Raw genomic sequence first — 19,688 nt, forward strand, 5'->3', positions numbered from 1 at the left:
TCATGACCACATGCTGGGCCCAAAAGGCAATGCAACAAATATCGGAAGATTGCTCTCATGCAGACTACATGATGCAACCACGATGCAGGTACCTTAGAAAACAGCCCAGACTTTTGGATATTAAAGCACACACACTTTCCCCCCAAAAACAAAACCAAAAGAAACAACAAAAAAAAAGGGGAGGAAAAAAAGAAAAAACACACAAAAAATAAAAAACAGGAAAAAATAAATTAAAAAAAGGAAAAAACCCACACCCACATCTAAACAATTCATACATCAAATAAGAAATCACAATGAAAATGAAAAAAAATTATCTAAATGAAAATAAAAAGAGTGTGCCTCAAAAGCAGAGACCAGAGGGAAATTTATACAGACACTTAGATACATCAGGAAAGAAGAAAGCCTTGTAAGAAGTGAATTAAGCATTGAACTTCAGAAGTTGGAAAAAGAAATAGAAATAAATACAAAGAATATAGAAGAAAGAAATTATAACACATTATATTAAAATATTTTTATTGACTATATATATGTACTTGACACTTTTTTTTTAACTTTTTTTTTTGGCCACGCTGCGTGGCTTGTGGGATCCTAGTTTCCCCACCAGGGACTGAATGCGGGCCCATGGCAGTGAAGACGTGGAGTCCTAACCACTGGACCACCAGGGAATTCCCTGACACTTTTCTTGATGCTGGGGAACATCCAAACAAAAGAGACACGAAAACTCCTGCTCACATAAAGTTATATTTGAGTAAGAATAATACAGGTTAGAGCAGAAATTAGTGAAATAGAAAACAAACACGCTTTATAGAAAACATCCATGAAGGCAAAGACTTGATTGAAACTAACGAAGTGCAGAAGCATCTGCCTGGATTAGTGAAGAATAAAAGAGATAAAAAGCAGAAATAAAATGATGTGAGCAATTTTAAAAAATAACAACATATGCTGCAGAAATTAAGCAGATGTTAACAGGATTTTTTTTTTTTTCCTGCTGCACGGTATGCAGTATCTTAGTTCCCCGACCACAGACTGAACCCATGCCCCTTGCAGTGGAAGCGTGGAGTCCTAACCACTGGACCACTGGGGAATTCCCACTAACAGGATATTTTAAACAAGATTATGGCAATCCATTAGCGGTGGATAAATACCTCACGGTAGATTATGCGTACAGGACCCAAAAGGAGTGAATGATAGAGCAGAAAATGGATACATCTGGACTAATCAAGCACTTCTATGATTTCACTGCAGAGGACTCATGTCCCCAGTATACATAAAGAATTCCTGCAGATCTATAAGGAAAAGATAAACAATCCCTAGAGAATGAACAAAGATTTGAAAAGATGCCTCATGGAAGACAGGAAAGACTATTTCTTCAGTAATCAAGGAAATGACATTAAAAGCTCAAAGAGAGGACGTCCCTGGTGGCGCAGTGGTTAAAAATCCGCCTGCCAATGCAGGGGACACGGGTTTGAGCCCTGGTCCGGGAGGATCCCACATGCTGTGGAGCAACTAAGCCCGTGCGCCACAACTACTGAGCCTGCGCTCTAGAGCCCGTGAGCCACAACTACTGAAGTCCGCGAACCACAACTACTGAAGCCCCCATGCCCTAGAGCCCGTGCTCTGCAAAAAGAGAAGCCACTGCAATGAGAAGCCTGCATACCACAGCGAAGAGTAGCCCCTGCCCACCGCAACTAGAGAAAGCCAAGAGTTGCACAATACCAACCAAAATGGTGGTGTGTGCTCTTGAGATCGCCAGGTAGCGCCACCATCCTGAAAACAGTGCAGCTATTTGCAGGTGAACCTGCACACACAGGTGCGCTCTGGTCACCAGCTCCTAGGCTATTCCCCAGGGAAAGGCTTGCCCGCGTGCAAATGTGCACAGGAGCAATCTTAGTGAAAACAGCCTGAAGCCAGGACCCCCGACACACTCACAGCTGAAACGTGAGCTTTGCAACACTCACAGCAGAGGACGATGCAGCCACGGGGCGGACCATCTACAGCTTCACAAGCCAGTGCGCTGAATCTCAAAAATACAGTGGGAGTGAAAGAAGCAAATCCCAGAACGGTATTCCAGTATAAAAAAAAAAAAGAAGAAAGAAAGGGACTTCCCTGGTGGCCCAGTGGCTAAGAATCCCCCTGCCAATGCAGGGGACACAGGTTCGAGCCCTGGTCCAGGAGGATCCCACATGCCGCAAAGCTACTGAGCCTGCACGCCACAACTACTGAGCCTGTGTGCCACAACTACTGAAGCCTGCGCGCCTAGAGCCCATGCTCCGCAACACGAGAAGCCACCGCAATGAGAAGCCCACGCACCACAACCAAGAGTAGCCCCCGCTCACCACAACTAGAGAAAGCCCTCACGCAGCAACAAAGACCCAACGCAGCCAAAAATAAATAAAAGATAAAATTCTAAAAAAAGAAACAACCAGGAGAAACAGCACAATATATTATTTAGAGAGATGGAAAACTATAAAGAAAAGCAAGAGAGTAGCAAGTACAAAAGTCAAGAGAGTAGACACCTCTGGTCAGGACAACCGAAGGCTCTCTGATATGCCTGTTCCTGCACTGTGATTCTTTCCACAGGGCATGTGTACCGCACTTGCTCTCCTGTCTGTCTGCTGCATCTCACGAGGCAGCACGGGCCTCCCCTGACCTGGGGAGCCTTTGACAAGCCTGCTCTCCCCTGGACCAGTGGTGGGTCCCCCCACATGCCATGGAGTCCGTGAGCATCCCTCGCTCACTGTGCATGCACGCAGCCTGGTATGCCTCTGGCCCCATAGGAGGTGCTCGGCAAACGTCTGTTGAATGACTTGATGAGCACGTGTAGAAAGGGCGCAGTGAGTGAAGGAGATGTTTCAGCCACGAGACACTGTGGCTTCCGATGGAGAGACTGAGCCAGGGACAGCCAAGACCTTAACCGGCCCCCCTGGGAGGTCTGGATCCTGTCGAGGGGGAGGAGGGTTTGAGGACCCCTCTCCTGAGGGCCTCTCCCGGCACCTCTCTGCAGCCGCATGCCTCTGCTTGGAGCCAGGGCCAAGCCATGTGCAGCACATCTGGAGCCCCACCCCTGCTGAGGTTCCCGGAGGCCCAAGGCCTGGGGCTGCCCCGCCAGAGCCCCCTCCTGCCGGTGGGCTCCTGCCAGGGCCTCCCTGCCGCCTGTCCCCCAGCCCAGTTTCCAGGGTCCCATCGAAGGAAGTCTCTGGGCCAAGAGGGGATTCCCGCCCTGGTCTCCCTGGGAGAGAACTCGCTCCCAGTCTCCGCCGTGGCTGTTCCATGTCCCCTGGCTTCTTCCCTTCTTCTCTCCCCAGGCTAGTCTGGGCCCCTGCCACGAGCACCAGGGCAGGGTCCAGTTCTCTGTTCTCCAGGACCCCTCCTCTCAGGTCTGGTGGGGCTCCCTTGGGCCTAGAGGGGTGAGGAGGGGGCAGGGGCCGGCCGGCAGCACCAGTGTCTCCTGCCCTTTCATGTGCAGGTCTCTCTCTGGGCCGCCTTTGTCTCTTACATTTCAGCCTAAACTGCAGGCCTCTGGCTCCTCTGAACTTTCTGGGGTGGAAGAAAGGGCCTGGGGGAGGGGGAGGAGAGCTGGCAGGAAAACGGGGCCTGGAGCCCTGTGCTGGCCTGCCGCACCCAGTGTCTCTCTGCTGGAACCCAGCCCGGCGGGGCTGGGGAGGCCCAGCAACGTCCCGAGTCGCCCACCCTTCCCACTGGGGTCCTGAGCTGGAAGAAAGGCTCCTTTGCTGGGCCTGAGACACCAGACCCTCAGCCTGGGCAGCCGTCCCAGCGATCCCAATTGTCCCTGCCGGTTCCACCCGGCCGGGCCATTGCCCAGACCCTGTGCCCATCAAAGGCTGTCCTTTTGGTCCCCTAACCCCGCCCCCATCTGCTGGCTCTCCTGGGTGGTCTTGCCACATGGCTCCCTGCTGCTGGAATTCCTATTTTGCACAAAATGGGGGTGGCCCCTGGCCAGAGAAGGGGGTGATGCTTGGCCAGGGTGGCACACAGGGCCCATGGGGATTCCAAGTATAGCGGCCAGGCATTTCATGGGGTGGAAGGGCTGAACTGGGTCCTGCGACCAGCTGAGCACTTAGCCCAGTGTGCAGGGACCTGGGTGCTGACAAGCCCGGCCTGGGGGACCCTCTCCCTCATCCGCAGAGGCTCCTCCTCCCTCCTTGGGAAGCCTCTGGCCTCCCCAGCCCAGGCTTCTGGGTCCCCCAGGAAAAGGGGGCCACCGGGATGGGGGGTGGGCCAGCCTGAGCGTGGGTTCTCTTGTTTCTGGGCATGGTGCGGCTGTGGCCATCCTGTTCCTCTCTCTGCCTGTGCCCTCATCTGTCCCCTTGGAACTGTGTGAAGTAGGTCTGGCTTCACCCTGCTTGGCACTCAGCTTTGAGGTCTCAGCACCTCCAGAGCAGGCTCAGCCTGGGCCAGCTCAGTGTCCTGGGGGGTGACCAGGGCGATGCCCTGCCATGCAGCCCAGGACTGGGTCAGCATCGCAGGCTGGCCAGCCCTTTCTTGCAGGGAGGGCATGGCAGGGGCCCAGCCAGGAGCCCACGTGGTTCCTGTAGCTGGCGTTGCCTCCTTCCTTCACGACCAGGCCGGGGGAAAGCCGGCTCTGAAGCGGCAAGACCCTTGGAACAAGCCTGCCTGGGCGGCAGCCCAGCCCACCCACAGGCCAGGCCTTCTGCCGCCGTGCCCTAAGGCCCGAGGGGCTGGGGGCTCTCTAGGTCCTGCTGGAGCGGAGTGCCCAGAGGCAGAGCGTGGTCGGCAGGCGCTTACAGGTCAGCAGGACAGGTCAGAAGGGGTGAATCTTTGGGGCTGAGCGGACAGGAAGAAGGTGGGACATAGACTCAGGGCGCCGGGGCTGAGACCAGGGCGCCGAGAGGGGCAGCGCGGGTGACTCAGCCGCCGCGTCTCTCACCTGTGCTCCGGAGCCAAGCGGGAGGTGGGCGGGGCGGCCCACCAGTGGGCGTGGCAGCCGTGGACCGGTCCGCGCCCCGCCCCAGGCGCCTACCCCGCGGTCCCGGGACCTCGGCCTCCGGCTCCCCGACGCCGCGCCGTCAACGCCTGGTCCGCCCCGCGCCCCCATGGCCGGGAAGGCGCTGTCGCTGCTGCCGCCGCTGCTGCTGGCCGCGGCGGGCCTCGCCGGCCCTCGCCGGCCTCCTGCTGCTGTGTGTCCCCACCCGCGACATTCGGGAGCCGCCCGCCCTCAAGGTGCACGCTGGAGCGCCCTGGCAACCCGGCGCAGTCCGGGAGCTGCTGGCTGGGCCGGGGCGCCGGGCGGAGAGGCTCGGACCGAGCAGGGCCAGGCTGCGCCCGCGTGGCAGCCGGGACCCCGCGCGCTCCGCTCCCGGCCCGGCGGGATGAGGTCCCAGGCCCCTCACCAGCGCTCCGGGTCCCGGTCCAGGGCGCGGCAGCGGCGCTTCCGGGGGACGCGGTGCGGGAGGCCGAAGTCCCGGGAGCTCTCCGCTCGCCGCGCCCGCCGCGGAGCCTTTCGCGGCGCGGCCGAGGGGCGTCTCTCCACACCCCCGCGGCTCCCTGACCGCGGCCCGGCCCGCGCCCCCAGCACGTTCGGCCTCCAGGGAGGCATCGCCTCGGGGTTTGGCCCAGATGGGGTGCGACAGGCGCTGGGGCCCAGGGACTCCTCCCCAGCCTCTCCGGTGGCTCCCACAGTGCGGGGGCAGCCCTGGCTGGTCCTGAAGGGGTCGGAGCGGGCTAGGCCTGATCCCCCCACGCATCCCCGCCAGACTCAGCCTCCAGGAGCCCGCCCTCCCTAACCCTCTATTGGGCTTGTGGGCCGGCCTGATGCGTGGGTGGATGGTGGGTGCTCTAAGGCCCAGGAGCCCAGGATGGAGATCGCTGGGGTGGGTGCCCTGTAGCCGAGGGCGACCACCCGGTAGGGGTGCGGTGGGGCGGGCCACTTGGCCTGCTGCTGCTGGAGTTCCCTGTGTCAGGGAGAGGACCAGAGGGGCCCCCTTCCCGGCTCAGGAGGGCATGCTGTCCAGACCGCCTCCTCCTATTGGAATCCAGGCCCCTGGGGGCAGGTGCTGGAAAGTGGCTCTTGCAACCTGGATGCTGACTGTCACCCGCCCGACCTGCCTGGAAGGCCCGTGTGGCACCGGGGCAGCTCTCTCTGGCCCTGCCTTTGAGGCCCAGGGAGGGGGTGTCTGCTTATCGCAGACCCACGCGCAGCCTCAGTCCAGCTTTCCCCCTCGCTTCCACATCCTCAGGTTGGGCTGAGGTCAGAGAGATAAGGACAGAGGGGAGGAAGGAAGAGCAGGCCCGAAGGGGCGCTTCCTGAAGCTCTAGCTTTTCTCCTGCAGCCTGGGGACCTCATGCCCCCCCGGGCAAATTCCAAGTGTGGTCCCGGGACCCCTGACTCTGATCCTGCCCCTCATTTGCCCTTGCCAGGAAGGCTCCCGCAGTCAGAGGGCCATCCGCCTCCACTCCCACTCTCCCCCCAGGCAAGCTGTGGCACAGTGACTGTCCCTGGCCTTCTCTGAGCCTCAGAGCTTCATTCTGAAGCTTCCACCCTCGACACAGGGTGGGGTGGGGTGGGCTGGACAGCTGAGAGAGTCAAAGGGCATGGCTTCAGGCCCCCGCGCCCCCCGAGGCTGACCTTCCCCCCACCCCCAGTATGGCATCGTTCTGGACGCCGGCTCTTCCCACACATCCATGTTCATCTACAAGTGGCCAGCGGACAAAGAGAACGACACAGGCATCGTGGGCCAGCACAGCTCCTGTGATGTGTGTGGTAAGGGTCCCCTGTGCACTAGGCGCCCCCTGGCCTGGACACCCACTCACTGTAGGGTCTCAGGAGCCCTCTCCGGCCTTAGCCTTTGCAGACACCAGCCATCAGAACCCGCTGCTTGATGCCAGGTGGGGCCCAATCCAGGCAGGAGCTGCAGGAGCTCCCCCAGAGACAGTCTGCGTCCCTTCTTTTCCTAGAAGAGAAGCCCCAGGAAACAGTTGGAAGGTTTGGGTCCTCCCTGGCCCAAGACTGGCCTCTACATCCCAGGTGGGGCAGGAGGGGTTCCGAGGAGCCAGTGGGCACACCCAGGCAGGCCCCTGGGCAGGCTAGGCTGGGTTGACAATAGCCAGTGCTTTGTCCTGCCACCTGTGTGCACATCCACTGGGCAGGTGGCAGCTCAGAGACTGTGGGTGGCACACGGGCGGGCCCTTTTGTCTCTGAACTGGTCTCAACTGCCGCCTGGTTTAGGAGCAAAGCCCCTCCCCCACCGCCCCCACCCTGCTGGCCTATGGTCCACCTAGAGGCTGCCCACCAGGCTTAGGCCCATCTTGCTGCCTCCCTCTAGGTGGGGGCATCTCTAGCTACGCTGACAACCCTTCTGGGGCTGGGCAGAGTCTTGTGGAATGCCTGAACCAGGCGCTTCAGGATGTGCCCAAGGAGAGACACGCGGGCACGCACCTCTACCTGGGAGCCACAGCGGGCATGCGCCTGCTCAAGTGAGTGTGCTATCCCCTGACCTCCTGGCCCCGGGGACCACGACGGCCTCAGCACAGGGCGGGCCCTGCATGTCCCCCGCAGCAGCCCTCGGCTGGCTGTGCACCCCAGCAGCAGGATCACGGCCATCTGGGGAAGATGTCCCTCAGAATCCTCCCTGTGTCACAGCCTAACCAATCCAGAGGCTGCGGCCAACGTGCTCGCAGCCGCGACGCAGACGCTGACCCAGTATCCCTTTGACTTCCGTGATGCCCGCATCCTCTCAGCCCAGGATGAGGGGGTGTTTGGCTGGGTGGCCGCCAACTACCTGCTGGAGAACTTCATCAAGGTGGGCCCGGTGGCCCCCACCCACTGGCTGACCTCAACCTCCACTTCCCACAGTATGGCTGGGTGGGCCAGTGGTTCCGGCCAAGGAAGGGGACGCTGGGGGCCATGGACCTGGGGGGCGCCTCCACACAGATCACCTTCGAGACGGCCAGCGCAGCTGAGGATCCGGCCAATGAGGTCCAGCTGCGGCTCTACGGCCCACAGCTTCCTCTGCTATGGCCGTGACCAGGTCCTCTGGAGGCTGCTGGCCAGTGCACTCCAGGTACCCTCCACTGAGTCCTTCTGGAGGTAGGGAGCCAGGGGGAGTGGGGGCCGAGGGCCCAGAGCAGAGCCCGAACAGCAGCCGTACTGAGGGCGGCTTCTCCAGGAACCAAAGTCGGGCTTTCATCAGCTGTAAGGACAGGTGGGCAGGGATCCAGCATGGGTAAAGGCCCAGGGGCTGGAGGTGAGCCTGGTGAGTGGCTGGCTGGGGAGGAAGGAGGGCCAGGGCCACATCTCAGAGGACCTGGACTGCCTGCCTAAGGGGGTTGCTTTTTGTCCAGCAAGAAGGGGGAGCCATGGATTGCTCCTGAGCTCAGAAGTGATGTTGCCAAAGTGGAACTTGTGGGAGATTTATCAGCTGGTCCTCTGGGGAGGCCCTCCTAGGGTCTTAGGGCGGGGATGGTGGGCAGTGCTTGGAGTGGCGGTGTTGCCACACACACCCTTGTCATCTGCCCAGACCCACGGCTTCCAGCTCTGCTGGCGGAAGGGCTACTCCACTCATGTGCTGCTCCAGGATGTGTATGAGTCGCCATGCACTGCAGCCCAGCGGCCCCAGACCTTCAACAGGAGCGCCAAGGTCAGCCTGTGGGGAAGCAGCGACCCTGCCCTGTGCCGTGGCCTCATCTCTGAGCTCTTTAACTTCTCCTCCTGCCGCTTCTCTAGACGCTCCTTCAACGGCATCTTCCAGCCCCCTCTGGCTGGAAAGTTCATTGTGAGTCCAGAGGACTGGGGGTGGGGGGCCGGGGGCGTGCCCCGAAGTGCTTGGGGTCTGGTCACGGTGTGACTGTACCCCCCTCACAGGCCTTCTCTGCTTTCTTCCACACGGTGGACTTCCTGAGAACTGGGATGGGGCTGCCCGTGGCAACCCTGCAGCAACTAGAGGCGGCCGTGGTCACCATCTGCAACCAGACGTGGAGTGAGGTGAGGCCTGCACCCCCCTCCTCCAGGGCTGCTCAGGGGGCTCCACCAGCCAGTGTCACGCGTCCTGATCATTCGTTTGCTCTACGAGTAGAGGGAGTCTTAGGCCTCTCAGAATGCCCACTGCAGTGGGGGATACACTGTTAATCAGACTTGAAAAGTGGCCAGGCTACGGCAAGGAGGCCGGGAGCCAGATGAGATTGCAGAAGCCTCCCTGAGGCCTGACCCTAGAACCAAGATCAGGAGGGTAGAGGGAACAGCCAGTGCAAAGGCCCTGGGGCAGCAGGGAGCATGGAGTGGACAGGGTGGGGAGGCGTGTAGCTGGGAGAGTGTGGGGGAGAACAGCCAAGCAGGGGAGAAGCAGAGGACTCAGGGGAGACTTAGCAGATAGAACTGGGGGTGGGGGAGTGAGAAACCCCCAGGTTTCTGGCTGCCACCATGGACTGGACACTGGCTCAGGTGAAGGACGGAGGGGTTCGGACATGCAGAGGAAGAGGTGACTCCGGGAGAGGCACTGGAGTGTCTCTGGAGTGGGGCTCGGTGGTGACGGAGGCCCCATCCTGTCCTCTTTGTGGCTAGTCTCAGACAGACTTGGGGCTGCTGGAAAAGTGGGGATCGGGAGGCAAGCCCAGGGGCCTGGGGTCAAGCCTAGAGCTTCTCCTGTTACCCCGACCATCGCCAAGTTTGCTGCAGCCCTCTGCCCGCTGCGTGGCCACCCCTGCTGTCCCCTGGAGGTCCCCCTCCCAGGCGCAGGTTCTTGCTGCCATCTGGAAGTCACGCTGTTCTGCCCTGAGGAAAGAGCTCTGCCTGGGGGAGGCCCCCTCAGCCTCGTTCTTTCTGGGACCTGCGGGGGCGTCTCCAGCCCTGCATTGCCTTTCTGTGTCTGGTGCGGCAGAGATCTCCCGGTGGCCCCTGGCCCTACAGTCTCCCCCCTGCATTCCAGCTGCAGGCTCAGGCGCCGGGGGAGCGGGCCCGCCTGCCCGACTACTGCGCTGGGGCCACATTCGTGCAGCCGCTGCTGTGCCGCGGCTACGGCTTCGACGAGCGCACCTTTGGAGGCGTGACCTTCCAGAAGAAAGTGGGAGCCGGTGGGCCCGCGCGCAGGGGGGCGGGGCCGAGCGCGGGGGGCGGGGCCTCCCGGGCTGCGCCTAGGCTGAGGCCGCGCCTCCCGACCGTAGGCCGGGGACACCGCTGTCGGCTGGGCGCTCGGCTACATGCTGAACCTGACCAACCTGATCCCCGCCGACCCGCCCGGGCTGCGCAAGGGCACAGACTTCAGCTCTCGGGTCGTCCTCCTTCTGCTATTCGCCGCCATGACCCTGGCTGCGTTCGTCCTTCTGCTGGACCGGGCGTGCTCTGCCAAGTCGCCGAGCGCCATCTAGGGGCGGGTTGGGGGCAGCTGCCCCAGCCCCAAGTCCCCCGTGCCTCACCCCACCCCACTCTCAACATCTCTGTCCCTAATGAAGCCCGGGAGCAAGGCTCTGGCGACCACGCCCACATTTGGCCGGATCGGCGAAGGCAACCGGCTCCAGCGCCCTCCTGCCCACTCCTGCCTTGGCTTCGTCGCTGGGCCTAGTGTGCCTCCTCCTCTTACTGTGGGTGGGGATTCAGACACCCCGCAGCCCTCAGCCTGTGAATGCGGGGTTGGGTCCGCAGGGAATGGAGTCCTGAGAGTCCCCTCCCACCCCCAGTCTTGGGTTTTAGGGGGAGGGTCAGAGCCCACAAGCTGGGAGCCAGCCCAGCGCCTACTTGTAAAAATTTTGTAGTAAAAAGTTTTTCATAGAGCAGTGGAGAGAATGTCCGTGGGGTGGGGCGTCTCTGCTGTTGCCGGCCCTCCCTCGCTACAGTTAAAAAAAATTTTTTTTGGCCGCGTTGGGTCTTCGGTGCTGCGCACGGGCTCTCTCTAGTAGCGGCGAGCGGGGGCTACTCTTCGTTGCGGTGCGCGGGCTCTAGGTGCGCGGGCTTCGGTAGTTGTGGCACGCGGGCTTAGTTGCTCCGCGGCATGTGGGATCTTCCCGGACCAGGGCTCAAACCCGTGTCCCCTGCATTGGCAGGCGGATTCTTAACCACTGAGCCACCAGGGAAGCCCTCCCCGCAGTTGTGTTGGGTGCACAGGCCCCCTCCTGGACCCGAGGGAGGACCCCGGTTGTTTCTACTTCCTTCCTCTCTGGGCCCAGACCTGGGGTGGTGTTGACTGACCCTGGTCTCTTGCTCCATGGTTGTGGCCTGGAGTAGCTGCCAGTTGGTTGGCCTAAAAGAGTCCCTGAGTCCCTTGAGTCTTCGCCCCTGCAGCAATGGCAGATCTGCAGCAGTGACCTAGGCCAGACTGGAGTCTGGGCCCCGGCCTCGAGCTGGCCTGGGTGCAGGTGCGAATGGCAGGCCGGAGAGTGAGTGGGCAAGGCAGCTGCCTAGGGTGCAGGCAATGCTCAAGACCTGGGGGGGGGGTGAGGGGCAAACCCTCAACAGGAGGTGGTGTCGGGGGATGTGGAGATCGGGGCCAAGACGGACGAAGGGCCCATTGCTCAGAAGGATGACCCTTGCCAGGAGCCTGGATCTGGCGCCAAGCCGTGCAATCACACCAGACGTCGCGTCCCTGCTGCCTGGGTGCTGTTTTCCGCGTCCTCAAGAGACATCAGCCGCCCCCACCTGCCGCTCCTGCAACCCTCCTTCCCTAAGCACTGTTTTCTCCAGCGTGGGAACGCGTGGTCTTGGCGGCATCTCCCCGCCGCCTCCCCCTTTCTGGGAAGTGAGCTCAGACACTATTTCTGTCTGGTCATGCCTTGTGTGGGAGGATGGCAGTCCTTGTTCGCTCATCACCCCCCTGCCCAACGCACGCACCACGTACACTTCTGCTGGTTTCTGAGCCATTTCACAAACCTGAGGGCAGCCAGCCCCATCTTCGAAGTTTTGAAACACAAAGGGCTGAAAGGAAGCACCGTGCTGGGCCCCCCCCCCCCGCACTTGTTCTCTCAGTAACGTGAGCCTGGGAGGTTTCCAGGTGGGATGGGGTGCAGGTGCTCTCAGGAGGCAGCCGGTGGGGGTAAGAGGGGGCATCACAGTGCTTGCTGTCGTGGGGCACCCCGGAGCTAAAAGGCTGTCACCTGGGCACCGTGGACAGCTCTCAGCTGGCTGTCATCAGTAGCTCCAGGTCACTCTTGCCCCCTGGTGGCCTCACTGAGAGCGGCCGTCCCACTGCAACCACCGTGGCCGCCGGCACCGACCTCGTTCTGTGCGCGTGTGTTTGCCTTCACAGTGTGTCTGAATGCCTGGGTCTTTGCGCACACCTGGGCACCTCTGTGCACCTGTCCAGCTGTGTGCGCCTGGTGTCCTTCCAGGTCCAGGCAGGTCCTCCGCTCCCGGAGGGTGGGGGTGGGGTGGGAGTTAGCAGCCCGAGAGGGACGGGGCCCGGGGGAAGCGCATCCCGGGGAAACCCATCCCCAACCAGTCCCTAGCCTAGAGAACATCCCCGGCAGCACAGGCGGCAGTGGTTGAGGCACCCGGAGGACTGGCTGGATGGGTGGGTGGAAGGGGGAGCAGAACTGGAGGGAGGGAGAGGGGGCGCAGCCTCACAGCGTCGTCCCGCCCCCGCAGGTGGAGCGCGCAGGCGCACTCCCGGCACGCGCGCCTCTCGCTGCCTAGCCTCCGTCCCGGATCCTTTGCCGCAGCGTCAGCGCCGCCGCCGCCTCTTTTCCTCATCCTCCGCCTCCTCGGCCTCTGCCTCCTCTTCCTCCTCCGCCCCCTCCTCCTCCGCCTCCGCCGCCTCCCCCGACGCGGCGCCCGGAGCCCGTGCCCAGCCCCCGGCCGCGCGGTGCCATGCTGCCCCGGCGGCGGCGCTGAAGGATGGCGACGCCTGTCCCTCCGCCCTCCCCGCGGCACCTGCGGCTGCTGCGGCTGCTGCTGTCTGGCCTCGTCCTCGGCGCGGCCTTGCGCGGTGCGGCCGCCCGCCGCCCGGGTGAGCGAGTGCACTGGGCGCAGGCCGCGCGCGGGGCGCCCCGGGGACGGGGATCGCCGGGCGGGGGTCCGGCAGCGCGGCGCCGCCGTCATCCTCCCCGCCGCCGCCCTCGCCAGGGCCCGCAGGCCTCGCAGGCCCCGCGGGCCCCGCGGGCCCCGCAGGCCCAGCCTGCGAGCCACCGCGCCGGCCCCGCCTCTCGCGGGTCGGGAAAACAGGCCCGGCGGGGAGGGCGCGGCACCGGGCTGCCGAGGGGCTCCTCTGGATGGGGCTTCTGCCGGCTTCTGATGTTGATTCGCTTCATGTCTTTGTCTGGGTCCGTGAGCCTGGTGGGTCGGTGTCTCAGGAGGGCTCTCTCTGCGTGGCCCCGCGGCCTGGAGTCTGCCCCGTGGGCGTTTCTGTGTGTGCGCGTCTCGGGCATCGCGGGTGCGGGCCCGGCCCTGGGTGCCTGCCGTCCTTACTGCCGGTGTCCGTCCTGGAGTCGGAGTCGCGGTGCTGGTCGGTCCCTGTGCCTCGGGTGGTGGACATGCGCCTTGCTTTGCTGCCATGGTGGGTCTGAAGTTTCCCTGGGCATCTGACAGCTTGTCCCAGGCTTAGGGTTTTGCTCTGGCCTCAGTGGGGACAGGAGGAGCTTACAGTCTCTGCGTCCACACTCACCCTCTGCTCTGCAGGGCCCCTCCATTCTGTCTTCTGTGCTTGGGGTTGGAGGGCACCCCCCAAGGTAGACTGAGGCAGAAAGGGATGAGCCCAGGGTCCTGGGAGATGCTCCTGGCTCCCCAGGTGGGCACTGGGGTTCCAAAGGTCTGCAGGAACGCAGAACCCAAAATGCACTCTGCCAGGTGGCAGAATTGGGAGACTTCGTACCCATGACTTCACTCATTTTTCCTGGCAGCCCCATAGGAGAAGTGTTGTTCTCAGCCCATTTTACAGATGAGGAAACTGAGGCACAGAGAAGTGACCACTGTATGATGCCGCTGGGATGCTAACCTGGGCAGTGCGTGTGGTCTGCATGTGTGGCCTCAAGAGGCCAGAGCAGGGCAGGCTTCCTCCTGGCCACAGCACCCCTGGACAGAGGCCTGGCACCACCAGGGTAGGCTCCCAAGGAGGCCTGAGGGCCAGATCATGGCTGGCCAGGGATGGTGGAGGCTGCCTGCTGCCGGCCTGGCTCCAGGGCGTACAGGGTGGGGCCTCCTGGGGAAACGGCTTATAGTCCCAGTACTGAGCCTCTGGGCTGGGCCGGTGCCGCCCAGCTGCTCATCAGCTCTGCACCCAGGTGCGGGGCAGGGTGCCAGGCACTCTCCAGCTGCTGCTGTTCCTGGGACCTCGTCCCTCACCCTGAGTCTGGAGCAGGGGCCTTCCCAGGGCTGAATGGGCAGCAGCCACATGGTCCCAGGGTGGGGGGCTGGGAGTGGAGGGAGGCCCCGGAACCCGGAACCCAGAGCCAGCTCTGGGGCTCGGGCCTCTACCCTTGCTCTGGTGCACTCTGGGTTCTCCGCACTAGGGGCCGGGGCTGCCTGGCTCCCCAGGTGCCCAGCTGGCGGGTGGGGTCCAGACGGACCAGGTGGCGCAGGCTTGATGTTTAACTAGCCCAGGCCCTGGGCCCAGCTCACTGATACGGGCGCCTGCCGACCCAGGTTGTGCTGGAGGGGGGATCCCTGGGATGGCAACCTCAGCCCACTTGCCCACCTGCTGTAGGAGCTGCTGGAACTTCCTTGAAGGGAGGCCTACAGCCAAGAGGCTGTGGGTGTCAGGTTACCAAGGAAACCAAGCCAGGCCAGCCCAAGTCTGGAGAAGGACAGAGCGGGCATTCCCGGATGCCCCATGTCACCCTTCTGCAGCAGGGACTGTCCTGGTTCTCCGAGATGTGCCCACCCGCACCTCCCCAGACACCACTGACAGTTCTGCTGGGTCTCCCCCGGCTCCACTGGCACTGCTGTCCCGTGAATGGGGCTAGTGTCCCAGATCTTGAGACATTCCCCACCTTTTTTTTTTTTTTTTTTTGCGGTACGCGGGCCTCTCACTGTTGTGGCCTCTCCCGTTGCGGAGCACAGGCTCCGTATGCGCAGGCTCAGCAGCCATGGCTCACGGGCCCAGCCGCTCCGCGGCATGTGGGATCCTCCCGGACCGGGGCACGAACCTGCGTCCCCTGCATCGGCAGGCGGACTCTCAACCACTGCGCCACCAGAGAAGCCCGAGACATTCCCCAGCTTTGAGGCAACTCACCTTCTGCATCCAGAGAGGAAACTGAGGCAGAGAGGGCCACCGCCCTCCACCCCCCAGCATCAGAATGGGAGCCTTGGCCACGTGTACAGGACACTGAGGTCTGGGCCCCAAATTAGAAATGGCCTGGCCTGTAGTCCCAGGCCTTCCCCAGTCCCTGGCAGTGGTGGCTGCAGGAGTGACCCCGGCCTGGCTTGTGTTTCCGAAGCAAGTGAGACTGGCAGACTCCGTCGCATGTATCCCCAGCCCCAGCGGCTCGGCTGTGCCCTGGGGACAAGCCAGTGGTTAGATGTGGGGGCAGTGATTCGACCTGTGCTGTCTCCCAGCTTGGCCCTCTAGGGCTGTAGGATGTCATGATGAGGTTTGCGGTGGGGTGGGGTGGGGGTGGGGTGGGGAGGCAGCCCTGAAATAGGAGACAGCCCCGAGGTGGTGGGAGGGAGCGACCTGGGCCCCGCCCTCTGGGGCTCCCAGGTTGGGCAGGGGTGAGAGACTCGCTCTAGGACAGGTTGAGACTGGAGATGGGACTTGGAGCGCTGCAAGGCCCTAACGTTCTCTGGATGGTAGGGGACAGTTCCTGTGCGGAGAGCTGGCTCAGGTCAGGGGAGTGGACTCTGGGGAGGGAGTGAGGCGAGAGAGTTCCGATAAGTGTTAGGACTGTTTGTCTTCCTGGTTCTGATTCCCGGTGCAGGGGAGGAAGGGCCTGCCCAGAACAATGGCCGGAGCCAGGCTTGGCCGGCTCTGTAGGGAGGGGTTGGGGTGGCCAGGACAGTCCTACTTACTGTGCAGGGGCTGAGTCAGGCTGGCCGTGACCCTGTTCTGCCTCCGCTTTCTTCTCAGATGCAGCCGTCTGTCCTGGGAGCCTGGACTGTGCCCTGAAGAGGCGGGCGCGGTGCCCCCCGGGTGCACGTGTCTGTGGGCCCTGCCTTCAGTCCTTCCAGGAGGACCAGCAGGGGCTCTGTGTGCCCAGGATGCGCCAGCCCCAGGGTATGGCTTCCTCCCTCCCCCACCTGGTACATTTGACCCCAGCCTTAGCTCTCAGGTCTCCTGCGCTTTGTGGGGTGCCAGGGACTCTCAAGTCGCCCTCCAAGTGGCCTGGCGATCCTTTCCAGATGGTACCAGCCCAGAGCTGGGGGGCGGGCTGAGGCCTGGGGCAGTTAGCCCCTCCCAGGGCAAGAGGTATCCAGTGTGAAGTGCTGGGTGATTCTGGGAGAGGCGGGGTCAGAGTTCCCCAGGCTTGGGTTTCCGCAGGGCTGGTCCCAAACCCCTCAGGCACCCACTTCTCCGCCCGCTGGGCCGCCCCTGCTCCCTGCCCAGCGACCCCTCCCTCCATCGCTCACCTGTCCTGTCTGATTGACTGTGCTGGCGGCGCCCTGCCCGCCGGCCTGAGCCCAGAGTCTGTCGGGATGCTGCCAGCGTGACTCCAGGTGTGATGGGGCATCGCAGAGGGCGCTCTGGGGGCTGAAGAGTTGGGTGGGCTGGGAGGGGCTTCCTGGAGGGGCATGTTCCCGGCAGCGAGCGGGGCGGGGGCCTGCTGCAGAAGGCGCATGCTCCGCGCTCTGGGTGCTGAGCGGGGGCGTCTACTCGGAGCCCCTGTCCGGACTGTGGTGCCCACGGCAGGGCCGAGGGGGACCCAGCCACGGCCCCGCCCCAGCTGCGGCCCTCCCTTCCTCCTGATGGCCTGGTGGGGGCGGGGGTGCAGAATGGGGCTTCTCCGCATTCCTTGGGGGGTCCTGCTCGTCTTGGCAGCGGAGGCAGTGGGCCAGGTGACGCATTGTCCCCGTGCTCCTCCCACCACTTTGTGGGTAATGCGTGGGGTGTGGGGCAGCACCCCTGCCCTTCTCCTGGCCTCTGCACGTTCCCATAGCACCTGCACCCCCTGCCCGCTTTCCTGGGAACGCTGGTGCTCACACAGAGCTCCCTCAGTTGTCACCATGGCAACCGGGATGGCCAGGAGCAGGTAGGCTGGTACCTGGTCCTCTGGCCACAGGTGCCTGGGAGGAGCCTGCAGGGAGAAGGAGGCCTCGGCCTGGGGCTGGCTCCCAGATGGGCCTCTCCCTCTCTCCCTCTCGGAGGGCGCCGGGTAGCTGGTGTTGCCAGGGAGGGGCTGGGGGCCTCTCCACCTGATAGCCCTTCACCCTCCCCAGGGGAGGGCTTGCCCCAGCCCAGACTGGAAGAGGAGATCGACTTCCTGGCCCAGGAGCTAGCCCGGCAGGAGGCGGGGCACTCCAGGCTCACGGCCCCACCCCAGCCTGAGGGGCGACTGCGGCTCCTGGAGGCTGGTGAGACCCCGCCCCCTTCCCCTGTCCCAACTCCCCACCGCCCTTGACCCCGGCCTGGTCTTGCCGTTTAACTTGCTCTCCCTCTGCAGCATCCACCCTGGGGCTCTCAGAGCGTGGCCGGGGCCCCAACCTGGGCCTCCCCTCCACGCGGGGAGCGCCCACGCCCCGCACCTCCTCCCTGCGCTCCACTGTGTCATCTGGGCCTGTGCACATGTCCCCGCTGGAGCCGCGGGGCGGGCGCGGTGACGGCCTTGCCCTCCGTAAGTCTGGCCGGGCGGGGAGGCAGGGTCCTGCCCGAAAGGCTGCCCTCACTGCGCCCCCTCCCTGCAGTGCTGATCGTGGCGTGCTCCGTGGCCGGCGCGGCCGCCCTTGCCGTGGCCGTTCTCTGCTGGTGTCGGTGAGCATGGGGCCGGGCTGGGGGCGGGCGGCCGGGCGGCTGGGCGGTGACCCCGCGGGTCTCAGGTGTGGTGTCTCCACTCCCCGCAGGCTGCAGCGAGACGTTCGCCTGACCCAAAAGGCCGACTATGCGGCCCCGCAGGCGCCCAGCTCCCCAGCCACGCCCAGGATCTCGGTGTGTGGCCGCGCCCGGCCCCGCCCCGCCCCGCCCCGTCCCGCTCCGCCGCTCTGCCTCGGCCTGACCCTGTCTCCCCACTCCCGCAGCAGCCCGGGGACCAGCGGCTGGCGCACAGCGCGGAGATGTACCACTACCAGCACCAGAGGCAGCAGATGCGGTGCCTGGAGCGGTGAGAAGCCCCACCCGCCCCGCCCCACCCCTGGCCCAGCCACCCCTACCCCGGCCCGCTGCTCCCGCCCCTATCCCGGGCCACTGGCACCTGGAGGGTGAGGGAGGACCCGACGATCCTGCCCCCACCCAGGCATAAGGAGCCCCCCAAGGAGTTGGACTCCGCCTCCTCCGACGAGGAGAACGAAGACGGCGACTTCACGGTGTACGAGTGCCCCGGCCTGGCCCCGGTGAGTGCGGGGGTGGGCGGTGGGTGTCCCTCCCCAGCCCTGGACCCACCTAACGCCAGCGTTCGCAGACTGGAGAGATGGAGGTGCGGAACCCACTGTTCGACCACGCCTCGCTGTCCGCGCCCCCGCTGCAGTGACCCGAAGGCTGATGCCCACCCTCTCGTGGATGCGCGGCCCACGGGTGGGGAGGGGCAGGCCCCAGCCTTTGCCATTAAAGAGACTGTGTCCTGACACGCGTGTGCTTGCGGCTGGGGCCCCGGGGCGGCTGGGAAGCCCTTGCCGGGGAGACTCCCCCTGCTGCCAGGGACCTTCTCTGCTCCTTGCACCTGCCCCCTCACATCTGGACACCCCCAGTCGAGGGGAGGAAGACAACCCGAGAGACAAGGCATGGATTGGGAGTCCGGGAGACAAGCCAATTAAAGTACATTTCACAACTTTGGCTGGGTGTGCCGGCGACTGACCTCCCCCCTCCCCGCCACTGGGAGGGACCCTGGAGCGGGCCTCAGGCTTCCTTCCACGCCCCTAGAGAGGCGGGATCTCTGTGCCCTTCGTGGGAAGACCCTGTCACCGCCCGCTGGGGAAGGGAGGCTTTATTTTTCCTAGGCAGAGGACCACCCTAACCTCTTTCTCCTCCAGGCCTCCCCCCACCAACACTCGTGCCCCAGAGCCGGGGAGGGGAGGAGTGCGGCGCAGGGCCAGGCCAGTCTGAAGTTGGTGCCCCTCCCTCAAGACCCCGTCCTCTTGTGTGATAAAAAGGGCTGGGACTGGGCACCCCAGGCCTCCGTTCCTGCCCTGTGTCCACATGGGCTGGAGGGCGGGGAGGGACGGCACGCAGGATTGACTGTGGGCCCCTGCAGCCTGTGCGGGGGCACGCCAGGCGGAGCGACACAGGCTGCACACAGGTGGGTGGGCCAGGTCAGGGGACAGAGGTGGCAGGGGCCCTGAGTGTCAGGAGCTGGGTCTTGGTGCACCCCAATCCCCCGCCAGGGAGCAAGGAGGCCAGTGGAGGGGGAGGGGACCTCCAGCTGAAGGCCCGGAGTGGTGGCCGAGCTTCGTGGTCAGAAGTGCCGAGACTGGGCCTGGCAGCGGGGTTTCTGGGGTCCAGGGGCAGCGGGGCCTGGTGCACACAGGGTGTGGCTATCAGACCTGTCTGCCTCCCCAAGGCTGGGAATGAGGGATGGGTTGGGTTCAGAAGCCCCTTAGTGATTCCTAGGGGTGGGGCGTCTAGAGAATGCTGGACCTCTGGCTCCTAGATGGATGGGGGCAGCCGTGAATGGGGAGCACAAAGCCAGTTTGGGACAGTCAGGTC

At 63.5% G+C, this 19,688-nt stretch overlaps 2 protein-coding genes across 3 annotated transcripts; both read left to right on the top strand.

Annotated features, from left to right (window-relative positions):
• Positions 1 to 5,075: 5,075 nt before the first annotated feature.
• ENTPD2 (ectonucleoside triphosphate diphosphohydrolase 2) lies at positions 5,076 to 10,827 on the top strand. Its single transcript, XM_060153913.1, is given in 11 exon segments — positions 5,076 to 5,129; positions 5,131 to 5,202; positions 6,625 to 6,742; positions 7,305 to 7,455; positions 7,622 to 7,781; positions 7,835 to 7,977; positions 7,979 to 8,042; positions 8,499 to 8,753; positions 8,843 to 8,962; positions 9,903 to 10,037; positions 10,138 to 10,827. Coding segments are annotated over 11 exon segments (1,476 nt in total). The 3' UTR covers positions 10,342 to 10,827.
• A 1,743-nt stretch (positions 10,828 to 12,570) lies between these two features.
• NPDC1 (neural proliferation, differentiation and control 1) lies at positions 12,571 to 18,818 on the top strand. Of its 2 annotated transcripts, none has more exons than XM_060153886.1 (9): positions 12,571 to 12,911; positions 15,966 to 16,112; positions 17,273 to 17,407; positions 17,497 to 17,667; positions 17,738 to 17,804; positions 17,894 to 17,978; positions 18,071 to 18,150; positions 18,283 to 18,379; positions 18,448 to 18,818. In XM_060153886.1, the coding sequence occupies exons 1-9, from the start codon at positions 12,800 to 12,802 to the stop codon at positions 18,514 to 18,516; spliced, it is 963 nt and encodes a 320-aa protein (XP_060009869.1). In that variant the 5' UTR covers positions 12,571 to 12,799; the 3' UTR covers positions 18,517 to 18,818. The 2 variants fall into 2 exon arrangements, with proteins under 2 accessions (XP_060009869.1, XP_060009868.1); XM_060153885.1 differs by having other exon boundaries at positions 12,572 to 12,911; positions 18,068 to 18,150.
• The last annotated feature ends 870 nt before the right edge of the window (positions 18,819 to 19,688 follow it).

The sequence above is a fragment of the Lagenorhynchus albirostris genome, chromosome 7 (assembly GCF_949774975.1).
Source record: "Lagenorhynchus albirostris chromosome 7, mLagAlb1.1, whole genome shotgun sequence".
NCBI classification, from domain to species: domain Eukaryota; kingdom Metazoa; phylum Chordata; class Mammalia; order Artiodactyla; family Delphinidae; genus Lagenorhynchus; species Lagenorhynchus albirostris.

What these genes read in the sequence shown, in the direction of transcription:
- NPDC1 (XM_060153885.1), top strand. Translation starts at nt 12,800, where the DNA reads ATGGCGACGCCTGTCCCTCCGCCCTCCCCGCGGCACCTGCGGCTGCTG. An exon ending in CAGCCACGCCCAGGATCTCG is followed by an intron (nt 17,979 to 18,067) that starts GTGTGTGGCCGC and finishes CCACTCCCGCAG; the next exon opens with CAGCCCGGGGACCAGCGGCT. An exon ending in AGTGCCCCGGCCTGGCCCCG is followed by an intron (nt 18,380 to 18,447) that starts GTGAGTGCGGGG and finishes CAGCGTTCGCAG; the next exon opens with ACTGGAGAGATGGAGGTGCG.